A 13,478-nucleotide genomic window follows, 5' to 3' on the forward strand; every position below is an offset into this window, starting at 1 on the left:
CATCCATCAGTAGGAGTTAAATAGATAAGAAGACAGGGTGAAGAACATCCTAGGGAGAGGAAGAGTTTATGTAAAGGTCCTGTAGCATCCGAGTTCAAGGCCTTTGGGAGGACAGTGCCAGAACGTAGAGGTCCAGAAGGAAGGTGGTGAGAGATGATACAGGAGTCCAGGGTGAAAACCAGGCCACGAGGGGTCTTGCCGTGCTCCCTAAGGAATGTGGATTCTATCCTGGCAACCACTGGGAGAACTTTTGATTTGTGCTTTAGGAAAATCAAAGAGGCTGCAGAGAGGAGAGGGTCTGGGGGAGCCCCACTGGGAGCAGGGTGATCAATTAGGAAGCATCAGATGTGTCCAGTCCTCGCCTCCTCAGGTGTCATCTCTCCTGAGATGACTGAGGACACAGGTGCAGACATAGAATTTTAAGACGATAGAAAAAGAGGGAAAAGTGTGTCCTTCCCAAGTGAGCCCACCAAAAGAGAGCCATTTTGGACCTGAAAGTCTGCCTTAAGTGATCAGGATGACATCACTAATGGATATGATGCTAGTAACACGTAAAAACAATATTTCTAAGCTTAAATGTCACATAATATGTAGCAGAATTCAACAGACACTTGTGGTTCTTCAGACCATCTCCAAATTTTGGATTTCAATCACCTCATCCAAGAGTTTCATTGGAAGAACGGACATGAGGAGAAAGAAAGGACGGTATTGCTTCACCAATAGATTTTATTAGCGATAAGATTCGACGGTCACAAGTTAGCAGGCTTCTAACAGGGGGTGAGAGTGAGTAGAACATCTTCCCTCACGGTGTCATGACTACAGAAGTTGAACCTGTGGAGAGAAAACCCAGAAGTCAACTCTTCCTGGTACACAGGATGGCCCCTGCTCTCCCCTCCATTTGAGTGAGGAGCACACTTGTCCCCGAGACTAGACATTGGTGGAGAGCAGACATCTTCTTTTTAAAGGACAGGCCTCTCCTTTTCAATTTCATTTCCTGGCTGTGCAATAGCAGGGAGAGGAGGTGTCACTGGACACCTCAAAGGACAGGGAAGGATCATTTGTCACACCCTAAAAGCACCTACTAAGCACTTGGCATACTGTCAATCAACACAACGGAGGAAGAGTAAGGTCGGCAGCATGACCAGAAATCAGCCAGAGTAGAAATCCTGAGCTCCTGGTGTTACACTGGCTAGGTATTCTTATTTTAATTCAATAATTGAACTGAAATGACTAATTATACTCATTAAGATTGAACGATGCTTCGGATACTTTGGAGCTCATTTTCTTTAATAAGTAAAGAAATTTTCTTTACTTATTTCTTTACTTATTTATTTATTTTCTTTACTCATTTTCTTAAAAGTAAACTATCAGTGGGGCTAGAACTGTACATCTCTCTGGCTTTGTTTTACTTACACTTTTCCATCATTTCTTTCCACTGTGATCTGGGATGCTCCCACTCTGGGTAGAGTTGGGTTGATCACGTTGTTGTACCAAACAAACTTGACCTTCTCCAAGTCTCCAACATCCACATTTGAGTCAATTTCATTGGAATGAATACTGTCTGGTTTGAGAGAACCCCTGGGGAGTTGAGAAGTTATTAAAAGCACATGTGAGCACACATAAATATACATGTAGATGTACACATATTTGTTTCTGCCACCAGCTTATGATGCATCTGTGGTAAGATGACTGATGGTACATTTGTCATTCTAATGTACTAAATGAATGCAGACATGCATTCTAAGTCCGTAGCAGTTCATTTGCCATCAATAACTCATATTATTTGAAAGTCATTCTTACTTTAATCAAACTTCAGACATGATCTGGTCACAATCCTCCCACAATTTAATAAATGGTGACATTATTATACCATCTTTTCCCAGTTGTTTTGTGGACAGAATAATTATTTCACTGCTTATAAATCATATAGCATGCACCAAACTAAACATCAGGGGGTTTCTCAGGAACAGCAGAGAAAAAAAATTTAGAAACAAATTCTGAAATGTATCAAGGTGCAAGGGTAAAATAAATCTCTTCCTTTTAATGATATGTGTCAGTACTCCACGCTTACATAGTAATGAATAAACTCCAGTGTCCATAACATACATTATACATGCAAAGTATTCCAACATTTAAGAAACTTAGAGTTATATTTTACTCACTTGAAAATTTCATACTGCTTAGAGTTTCCTTTACTTCCAAACAAAGAAACTAGCACATGTCCTCTAACCTTCTTTCCAGACAGAATAACAGTTACTTTGTACCTCCAACCTGCATGGGGGGAAAAATTTGTGAAATGTTAGCTTGTAGAGAAGATACACTGAAAATAGGCTAACTTGGCTCCCACTACTGTTGAATTTTAAATAATTTATATATAATATTGGTAGTTCTTTTAATCAAATAATCATAGACATTCCTTTATCTAAATATTCAGAGCGCAGACAGTGGGGGAGGGGAAGAGAACAGAATTTTCCCAAAGTCAATAGATTTCAAATCAAGAGAAAAATTAATGTATTTTTCTTTCAATTTTTTTACCCTAACAATTTATTCTTCAATGTTAAAAGAACTTTATGCTAAAACATAGTGGAAAAATAGTAGAGTGTAACATTTTCATCAGTTTATATCAATTTAATAGGTCGTCACATTTTAGATTACTGTCATCTTTTTGTCTACATAGCCTAAATTTATTTTAAAAATTCTACAATTCAACTTTCCATTGACATTGGAAATGTATTAATTGATAGTAACCAATTTATGGTACTAGTCAATAGTAAACTACCAGTTTTTGCCATTTTGAACTAGCCTGAGATATTGGGAAGGAGATAAAATTTGCCTTTAGTTTTACAATGCAGTTAACCCCACTGGTGCCCAAACAAGTAGTTTTCTTTTTCTATTATCTAGAAAAGAAACCTGGAATCTGTCCCATGCTTTACCATCCGTACATCCTCTAATTCTCGTCACTCACGGAGTCTCTAATTCTAAATTCTAAGTATTTCTTGAATCTGTCAACTTCTTTTCATTCCCACAACCTCTGCCAGCTTTCTCCTGGATTACTTTTCTGCTTGTACAAAACCTCAGTATTTTTCTCAGTGAAAATTTTGACTGAATCTGAAGAGGCTGGAGCAGAAACAGCCTGGAGGCTCTTCAATTCAGCACCAGAATCAAATGTAAAGAAAGATAGTTTTGTATCACTGAGAGTTCAGGCTGTAAACTCTGTTCTGCCACCCGAATTAGCTGAGTATGGCATTTCAGTATTTTTCCACTCTGAGGAGGGGCACTTAAAACTTTTGTACAGAAAAACAATTTCACTGGACATGATAAAATCCATAGCATTAAGAATAGAAGGTACATCAAATAGATACTTACGGGCAAAATTGCTGGCATCACCAGTGTTTAGATAAAATGTCTGGCCTTCTCCCTTTGTTTTCCCAGGAAATCTGTCAGCATAATGACCCATCTGTGGGCAGCCTTCACTTGGACAGGGGAAGCACTTGTTCTAGGGAATAGAAACAAATGATGAGGGAGGATGTTCTATCTTTTAATAGTGCGTCTATCATCTTTTCCCACATGTTGTTGGAACTCAAATACAGAGGGTGCCAAAAAAAATGGATACACATTTTAAGAAAGGAAAAAACTGTATTTAAATTGTAATACAATGACATGCTAGCCTTCATTTGATGAACGCCATTTTTTGAGCGTGTAGCATACTACTCATTGCTACCATAATTCAGTTCAACTTTAAAAAGGAATACACAGGTAACATCTCTTAAAAGGTGTACATTTTTGGGGGGCACCCTCGGTATTCTAAAGCCAATTGTGTTCTGATGGTAAATGAGGACAGTGTCTCAGCAAATGTTAAAAATGCATCTCATTATTTACAATGATAAATCAGCAGTTTTGCTGTTAAATAAACAATACTAACAAAAATATTATAAAAATCGCCCCAAAGAGAATTTATATATATATATACATTTTTTAATCTTTTATTTTTTGCCCCAGTTACCCCAAGACATCCATCTGCCTGTAGATGGTGAGTTTATTTTGGAAAGATTGCAAGAGAAGAGCAGGTGATAATCAGCTTTTGATATGTGAAGTAGGACCCCGTAGGCGACCAATAGGCTCAAAAGTCAGGTTTTCCTCAATTCCTTTAGCTCCCACATAGAACACAGCAAGGTGTGAAGAATTCAGATCTCAGAATTTTCTCAGTGTGGAGAGAAAATGCCTCAATTGGTTGTTAAGGCTTAGCTATGAGGTTGGGGTCTATAAAAGATGGACCTCATATAGGAAAATCCTCTCTTTTGGGCCAAGGAACTGTGGGAAAAAGAGAGAGAAAGGGAGGAACAGAGTGGGACAGTGGACTCTGAGCCCTGCAGATGAATTGCCGCTATGGAAGGGCATCACAATCCCCGCTATGGAAGGGCAACACTGCTCCACAGTAGAGCAAGTAGTGGACTCCTGAATCTAGTATAAGGTAAGGGGAGACTGAACAGTAAGGAAGAATGGCCAAAGCTTTGAGGGCATTGTCTGAGCCAGAAGAGTAGACACGCCCACAATTCATCAGCAGCCATCTGCCTTGGGCCCAGCAATACTGTGGACCCACAAGTTCTCTCCTCTGCCCGACACACGCTGACCACCACCACGATCACCTTTTTCAACACCAGCTTGGAAAGAAGGGCTGCAAAATCTGCAAGACTGAGAATTTTTTTTCTTACAAAAGTGTCTAAGTATCACCTAAAAGGGCTGTTTATATTATGAAGTTCAGAAGAAATTAGAATTGAAGGAAAGCTAAAGCTTCTTTGTTTTCCTCATTACCTAGAGAACAGGGATTTGAGGAGAAGATAAAAATAAAGCTAGACCAGAGAAAAGAGAAAAGAGGGGGCTGTTCTGTGTGTATACACAAGCTGCACTGTCAATAAAATATGTACTCTCCCCCAAACACACACATAATAGCCCACAGTTGCTGAATGCTAGTTATTATATTTTAATGTCTGGGCTAAGCAATTAAAACATGTCATCTTATTAAATCCTCCCACCAAACTTATGAAGTTTACCATTATTATTTACATTTAGAAATGAAGAAACTGTCTTAGAGAAGCTAAGCATTTTGCCCCCGATCATTCAGCAATTTAAAGGTGAAACCAGGATTCAGATTCTCTGTCTTCATCACTAACGTACATCTCCTGGGTAATTATGACTTCACTTGGTACATTACTTGAAATTTTATTTATTAAATGACATAAGTTATACGTTTTAATTTGAAAAAAAATTCTAGTGCAAGGAAAAACAGTTTAAAAAAAACAGATATGTCATTTGAGATCACAGTTAAAGACCCTGACCTAGATGGGATCTTTAGATCTAGCGAGAATACCAAACAAGATGAAAACTCAAACAAAACAAACATCTGGGCGGTTGTGCGATTGCACGGAGCTATCCACATGCCCATCGTGATATAGTTTTATAAGATCAGCACGTAAGACAAGTTGTCCATGTTTGTCAGCATTCTGTAGCCATAGCTCAGATATCCATGGATTAGTTTCTTTTTTTTACTTAGAATGATTTCCCAAACAAATTTGAACATTTACTTGATACACATAGAAGTGATAGAGAGCAAGGCAGACATGGAACATTTCAATGGACGAGCCCATTTCTCTAAAGTTCTCCAGTACCTTATCGTGATTAAAATAAATCTGTATGATTAAAAGTAGAAGCCATGTGGCAGTCATATGGTAACATTCACTGCATGGGTGACATGGGCAGTGAGCCCCATCGGTCGTGAGAGATGATGGTCACAAAATCCTTCGGGTGCAACAGAGAGTCTACTCACGGTGGTGAAGGAGCTGTAAGAGTCACAGGGGAACCCAGTAAAGCCATCGGGGCTGAGGATACTGTCCGAGTAGTACTTGTAGCTTCGTAAGTGGTTACAGGCCACGAAGTCACGAGAGCCTTTGAAAGCAGACATGATTCCATGTCAGTGACGGATGTCATTTTTCCAAGTTAATGTCATGATCAGCATATAGTTGTTGAGTAGATTTCTCTAATTGATGTGAACTCATGGCAGTCACAGAACAAATCATTTATGAAGTGTACTTATGATTCGTGATGAAAGCAGAAGTTAAATACCATCTAAGATTATAATAGTTATGCCAAAGCTAATGGAAAAATAACCTTTTTTTTTGAAATGGAAAAAATAATTTTAGAAGGAAAAGATTGGTCCATATAGATATAAGCATAATTTACTAATGCATTCCCTGAATTAGATCCTTGGAAAGTTGACTACAAATATATTTTCTTTCCTACAGTCTTCTTATGCCCACTTTCCCCAATGAAAAGCCTGTGTCTTGGGGGTACAATTAAAAGTCCTTGGTTATAGCTAATGTGAGACCTGTACAATACCAAAATATTTAGCAAGTGTAGCAAAAAAACCCACGAATTTTCCTCCAAGGAAAACCTCTTGATGCACATAACGTTTTACCTTCCCAGATCCCTTCTATGTCAACAATCTGAGAGAGAATGTTCTTCTGACATCCAGGCATGTCTTTTCCTCCATTTGGAAAGAAATCTAGGTGTCCCACAGTTTGGCTCATTCCAAACCCTGAGAAATTTTAAAATATGGGAAAGTTGATGTTAATGTATAAACTCAAAACACTAATGTATAGACTCAAAAAATACTCTAGGAGGATGAATTGAGGAACTCACCCATGTTGGGGATGATGGGGGCAGCGTCTGTGTGAATTACATCCACAAATACGGCATCACTGGGATCCAATCGGACTAATTCAGGTGTTCCCTCAAAGCAAGGTTCAGCTGGGTCCAACCCTAAAGAGGAGGTGCCATGTTAGTATCTACCAGTGTAAATGCATATTCCCCTTTCTTCATTAGTGATAGACCCAAGTGCCAGCATTGGCCGTCATCATGGTATGATGCCTAGAGAGATAAATTAGTTCTTCCCAACCTTACCATTTTCGGAAAGGGTAATCTGTGTCTAATTTACTATTTGCATTAAAGTGAATTTTCCTCAAACCATGGAATTTTGCTCTCCTTATGGATGCTTGGTCACTGGGACAATACTCTTCACCTGCAGCAGTTACAAGGAAAGACCCAGACTCTGGGAGACGCTGCACTCCTAAAAGCTGTTCAGGCTAAAAGAGCCCCCACTGTACTGTTAACTCACAGGGCAAGGACCTTGACTTTCACAGTCACCCCAGCTTTGCACAGTTAGCCTGACAGAGTGTGTTCTTGTAAACATTAACGGCCTATGGGAAAGAATGGTCTCTCCAGCACATGAGCAACAGACATTCCAGGGACCTCCACCAACCCAAAGGTAACCAACTTATTTAAAGTATTAAAAAGAAAACCTGGAGGTCAAAGACAGAGTGGGAAAATGGGAGAGGAAAGCGGCTGTTCCCTGAACTAGTCATCGCTCAGATCCAGGAGAGCAAAGTCTTTCTTATAAAGTTACAGGGTTGTTTGAGGACCTGGGTATTCCACATGTGAACTCCATTCGCCAAATGCACCAAGTCTGAAATTTGTAAAATAACATATTTTATCTAATTAGCAGCCTGCAAAATTGGCAGCTGCAGGGAAGCCTGACCTCCTGCCCCCAATAACTTTGTGGCAAAGGCGAATTGGGCTAGCTATCAACTGCGATTGAAGCAGAATATAATTAATTACACATTGTCGAGCTCTTTGGGTTTAATTCTATTTATTGTTTATTCTATTGTTGCTGCTATTTAGCCTATCCACGAAACTTGTCTTTTGTGAATGCTTGAAAAAGGGAAAATAGATACGCATAAGACTTCCAGATGTTCTTAATTCACCTGTTAGTCACAGGTAATATTTATAGGTTAAGCAGGGCTCTGTAGGCTGACGATCAAGATCAATAAACAATTCTCAAGGTCTCAGGACACACTCATGTCTGATCATGTGGCCCAATTCAGAAAATATGAAAACCTGTCTCTTGAGGTAAAAAGCAGGGCTGCACCACGCTTCCATCCATGTAGGCGATATTTAGTCTAATTTTGCAGCTTTCACTGTTCTGACCAACCTGTGATCCGTCCAACGGTCCCATTGGTTCTTCGTCCTGCCTCCCCAGCAGCATGGGAACCCAGGCTATGGCCAATGATGTGGACATTGGAAGGTGAGTACCCAAATTCCGACTGTTAGAAAAAAAAGTCTTCAGAATGTTTTCAAATACTGCAAGATTCAAAACGGGTGCAGAAGGGGAAGCTCTGAAAACCTGAGATTTAAGAACACATACTCCCCCCCTTCAAAGCCATGGATCTTCATACATTTCTTTTCCAGTTATTATAGAAAATGGGAATGGGTTTAACATTTAAACTGGTGGGAGTAGGGCTCTCTTTTGTTGTTTTGCTATGTGGAGAGAACCTCTGATGGCTATGAGGAATTGTTACCCAGAGGTGGTGAAGCAAGTATTTGGATTAGAAAATAATAATAATTAAATTCTGCTATTTAATGATAATGAAAACAGCCACTTAAGCACATCTAAATTTAACATTTTCTTTGTTTTCAGTTAATTTACCAGGTTAGCTTATTATCATTGTGCTCCTCTGGAAAAAAAAAACAAAAACAAACCCAACCCAAAACTAGTTTAATCTTGAGGTTGACATTATCAAATCAACTTGGTTTAATAATTGATGAAATTAAAGGAAATACTGGGGGGAACACAGTAGAAACAAACTACCTTGAATAATAGGTAGACTGGCTTGAATAATAGTAGGGAGGCTTAAATAATACATGTTTTAAAAGTGAGTTTATTGATCTTAATAAGCATATTGATGATGCCCAAATCTAGATTTTTTTTTTGCACTTTATTCAACTAAGGGAAAAGCCAAATCTCAGTAGGGAAATGTCTTTTGCAATTACCATGCCTACAGCATTTATTATTGGTTTGTGGAAGAGAATCTAGAGTTCAATGTACATAGGCATCTACATAACCCAGAGGTTATACAAAGTTACCTGAAGAACTTCAATAAAATATGCCACTTCTGCCCCCACAATCCGGATGTTCTGTGAGGCCTGGGTGTAGCCGGTTCTGGAGCCACTTTTCCAGTCTACACAGATGCAGTTCACGCTTTCTACCTGAAACAGGTTCTGGTGGGAGAGACACAATAAAAAGGTAAATGATTCAGAATCTTTACTAATTCCTGACTAACACATTTGAGGACTAGAATAAATTCCTCCCTGGACTTATACAATATCATGCTTGCTTTTGACCCCAAAGCAATGAACAAAACTTCTGGTCTGTTATGGATATGGAATCCCTTTTGAAGTTCAACACTGGCTCCAAACTGGAGGTCTGGCCATATGGGAACTGGATTCTTGGGATTGTTTTACTGCAACAGTTGCATAGACACTTGTTTCAGGGAAAAATGTTTAAAATGGCACAATGGGTTGTCTCCTTAGAGCATCATAATGTCATAAGACTACATCATCTCTTACTAGAATGCACCCCAGGACGTTTTCTCCTCATTCAGTGCTGTATCCTTAGTGCCTCGAACAGTTTCTGGCACATAGTAGATGCTCAATAAATATTTATTGAATGAATAAATAAATGAATAAATGAAAAGCTATGTTAGGACCCCCTTAAATAAATACACTGAAAGTAAACGTGTAAGCCTTTCCATGATGGGAAAACTAATCAAAGTTTTTGGATAAACATGTTTTATTGTATAGTACTGAAGAATTATTTCACAGATAAGCATAACCTACCAGCTAGCTACTGGAAGCCTTGTTTGATGGGGGTCCATAATAGTTTCATGAATGTTAGGTCTGGCAGGAATTCTGTTTATTTGCCTGTGTGTTTATACATATCCTCACCTTTTTTCCAAGAAGAATTTGAGAGGAATGAAACCATCTTAGAAATCATCCCCTCCTCCTTCATTTTATAGATAGAAAAATCCCAAGATGGGTGTTAATGTCATGGTTAGCTCAGGATGGTCAGAACTGAAATCTAGGACATTTAACCTTTTAGTTTAATCTACTTTTTTCCATCAAAGTGGAACGATGTGAAAACCAAACCAAATGCAAGAAAAACACATCTGCTTTTGTGATCTCAGAAACCAATTATACACGTTTCTAAAACTCTACCTTCCTTCTGACCTGAGAATCACTTACATTTTCTTCACTGTGAAATCTATTATCATCCTCCCCCCCCGCAATAATCATCAGCTTTAAGTAATTTTAAAACACAAATCATGGTTTTACTGATTATTTCTAAATTTGTGAAGTGAATTAGCCCACTCATTTTAGCTGTCTTGAGGATCAACAGAAACCCTCTGGAGCTGTCTCAAGTCAGCCTTTGGCTTGAGTCATAGACAGGTCTGAAATTCAACAGGTCTCTAAGAACCTTGGTCGTTTCTCTTGAGACCCCTGCAGACGTGAGTGCAACTTTGTGCTGCAGCTGACCACAGAAGCTTAATAAATACAGGAATCAATGATAGTGTTCCTTGAGCAGTTACCGAGCAGTTCCTAAGAAGATTTGTTCGATTTGATTTTGTCTTTTAATTCTTCATTATCACAGGGCACATCGCCAGAAGCAAATGAAAGGAAATAAGCTCACTACTGCTGAAACAGCAGAAGCTGGAAATGAAAACCTACACCACTTTCCTAGGTATCGTTACCATAGGAGATCAAAGAGTAGCAAGTGAAAATTAAAGGAAAATCATTAGTTTGGGCAAAATGAGTTATCTCAGCTCTTCACATAGAAATGAAAACCTATTGAAAAAATTAAAAACTAATAAAAATGCAACTCATGTATTAGTGTGGCAACATCTGTTGCTAAATTTTGAAATATCTCTGTATTTGTTATTGAATAACTGCTACCCACAGCTACCAAATGCCTGCCAACTTTGCTGCCCTGACTGTGCCAGGTGCCCTCCACCCCCTACCACCTCCTGGATCTCCCTTGGGACCCCAGGTCCAGCAAGGTCAAAGGCTCCTCCAAGGTCACAGTGCCTGGTACTTGTCCTGATTGGTGGGGCCTATGTCTTCCCCATGGCTAATTATCACTTTGGAAACAATCTTCCCTTAAGAGATAATCACATCTTACCCTGCACATGTTGGCCAGCCAATTTTCTTCTCCCTTGTCTACGAATCCATGAATAATAAAGCGGGTTTTTCTATCCGTTTTGAAATTGGAGGCCTCAATGGTTGATACATCTGCAATGATTTCCTATTTAGGGGACAGAAGTGTTAATGTCAAGTTTCTTATAGTATCTAATAGAATCATTTGCATGTAGAGGGAGGTGGTAGTTGGAAAAGACTGCCCCGGCTTGGGAACTTTGTGAGTAAGCGTTCTCCCATTTCGACCAAGCTATTTGCTGTCATCACCAAGTTGCTGCTTTCCAGACTTCACAACATTTTTGCAGTTGTTCAACTCAGGCTAATATGTCTGCTATAATATTGGTGGTAGGAGTCTTACTTCCACACAATGGAAGGGTTTCTGTGTTTGTGTGTGTAATACACACACACACACACACACACACACACATATATATGTTGGAAAAATATATATAATGGGAGATTATATATGTATAAATAATATATATATATTCCATATTTAGATTATTTATTAAATAGTACCATAGAGGTAGGATAAGAATAATATCAAGTTAATGGACATTTTATAAACAAGTTACATAAAATAATACTTAAGCTCACGGTCCTCAAAGTCTACCAAGATGTAAATTCCACTGTCTGATTTAGTCTCTTTAGAAGACTTGAAATTCAGTATCCTTATCACATAAAGCAGATGGAACCCAGCCCTGAAAACGATGAGCACTCTTACTTGAAAGCTGTTTGGGTTCTCGTTAGTGTACAGGAGGAAGCGGGTGTTGACATCTTTTGGAGCCCAGGGCAGCATTTTGAGCGGTCTTTCCACAATTCCTGCCCATGGGACATCATCGCTGAAGCAGCCAAGTCGTTTGAAACAGATTTCTTTTCCTGCAAACACCCAGAAATGTTTCAAGGATATTACTTTATCCAGAATGCTCTTATTAATGGTCTTTGCCAAAATATGAGTTAAATTACATTTAGTGGTATATTTTCTTCCTCCACACACCCAAACATATTTCTAGCTACAAAACAGCTTCAATAGACAATGTCCAAGCTAAAGACGGGCTGCTGTGCCTCATTTCTTGCACGTGGGACCACCTCATTTCCCTTATGTCTGTCCACTCCTGTGCCGGATCCCGTTTAGCCTCTCAACGCAGGTGTCTTCCTTGAGCCCCTGGTGCCCAAGAAAGGAGAGACCTTGTGTCCCCAGGCCTTGGGAGAGGAGGTGACTCTCTCAACTCCCTGTAGCCATCTTCTGGCTTTAGACTTCGGGTAGAGAGCTTAAGCTTCATGCAAATGCAATGACTTTGTTTCTCCACATGGCTGAGTATTTAGATCTCTGACCTATGGTTGAGGGGCCTCCTGGATTCCTGTGATGAAAAAACTACTCACAAATGACCAAATAGAAAGTCCATGGTTTATCACAACTCTAGGCTTACCTCTTACCCCATAAAAGAACAACACAAAAAAAGGATTCTCAAGGGGGATAAAGTCTAGAGTAATAGTAATAGTAGAGTAGGAGTAATAGCTGTTGTAGGGGCTGCATTCTTGAAGTCTTACTATGGGCCAGGTGTTGGGTAAGATGATTTTCATGACCTATCTTACCTAAGACCCACAATGATCCTATGATCCTATGATCCTATGATCCTATGACAGGAGTGGCAGTATGTGTCTATTTCACAGATGAAGATAGTGAAACACAAAGAGGTTAAGAATTTTGCTCAGGGCAATACATTCATGGCTGGTGGAACCAGGATTCAAAGCCCACACTTGACTCCAAGCTATGGTTGCTAAATTTTGCAAATAAAGATACAAGTTATATTTGAGTTTCCGATAAACAATAATGTTTTTTTAAATTGTCAAACATTTGTTGTCCATCTGAAATTCAAATTTAACTGGGCATCTTAGCTTTTTTCTGACAACCTTAGCCCCAGTATTTGTACTTTTAATCATTCACCTTTCTTGCTCTACTTCTTATCCTCCCAGTGGCTTGAGTTCAGCTATCATAGCTCTTCTGGAAAGTACTGAGCAGTGATTCTCTCCTAGTACTACATAAATACATTTACTTACCTACAACTGTTCCCAGCAGCAGCGAAAGTGTCCAGATTAGCATCATCTAAACAAAGTTAAAAATATGATTGAGTCCAGCTAAATAAGTTTTTAAAAGATTGGCATAATGCAAGTTCTGTTAGACCTTTGGGGGAAAATGGGTAAATACTAGCAAGTTAGGCTTGGAAACATGTTCCTGACTCACCGTGGCAGTTCCGTCAGGTTCCGCACACAACCAGATGGAACGTAAAGGTCCTTTTATAGGCAAACCTTATCTTTTGAGCAGTTCCATGGAAAAGTGACATGAAAAGAGAGGAGGTTCCAAGGATGTCTTTCTAATTTTAATCATAAATAAA

At 39.2% G+C, this 13,478-nt stretch overlaps 1 protein-coding gene across 1 annotated transcript; it reads right to left on the bottom strand.

The window, feature by feature from the left end:
- Window positions 1-710: 710 nt before the first annotated feature.
- PNLIP (pancreatic lipase) lies at window positions 711-13,186 on the bottom strand (the record flags this gene model as incomplete). Its single annotated transcript, XM_081074572.1, has 12 exons — window positions 711-831; window positions 1,414-1,578; window positions 2,163-2,271; window positions 3,367-3,496; window positions 5,825-5,943; window positions 6,473-6,592; window positions 6,697-6,816; window positions 8,045-8,156; window positions 8,977-9,111; window positions 11,069-11,191; window positions 11,807-11,961; window positions 13,144-13,186. The coding sequence occupies 12 exons, from the start codon at window positions 13,184-13,186 to the stop codon at window positions 768-770; spliced, it is 1,395 nt and encodes a 464-aa protein (XP_080930698.1). The 3' UTR covers window positions 711-767.
- Between the last annotated feature and the right edge of the window lie 292 nt (window positions 13,187-13,478).

Source organism: Rhinolophus hipposideros, assembly GCF_964194185.1.
Source record: "Rhinolophus hipposideros genome assembly, chromosome: 15".
Taxonomy (NCBI): Eukaryota; Metazoa; Chordata; class Mammalia; order Chiroptera; family Rhinolophidae; genus Rhinolophus; species Rhinolophus hipposideros.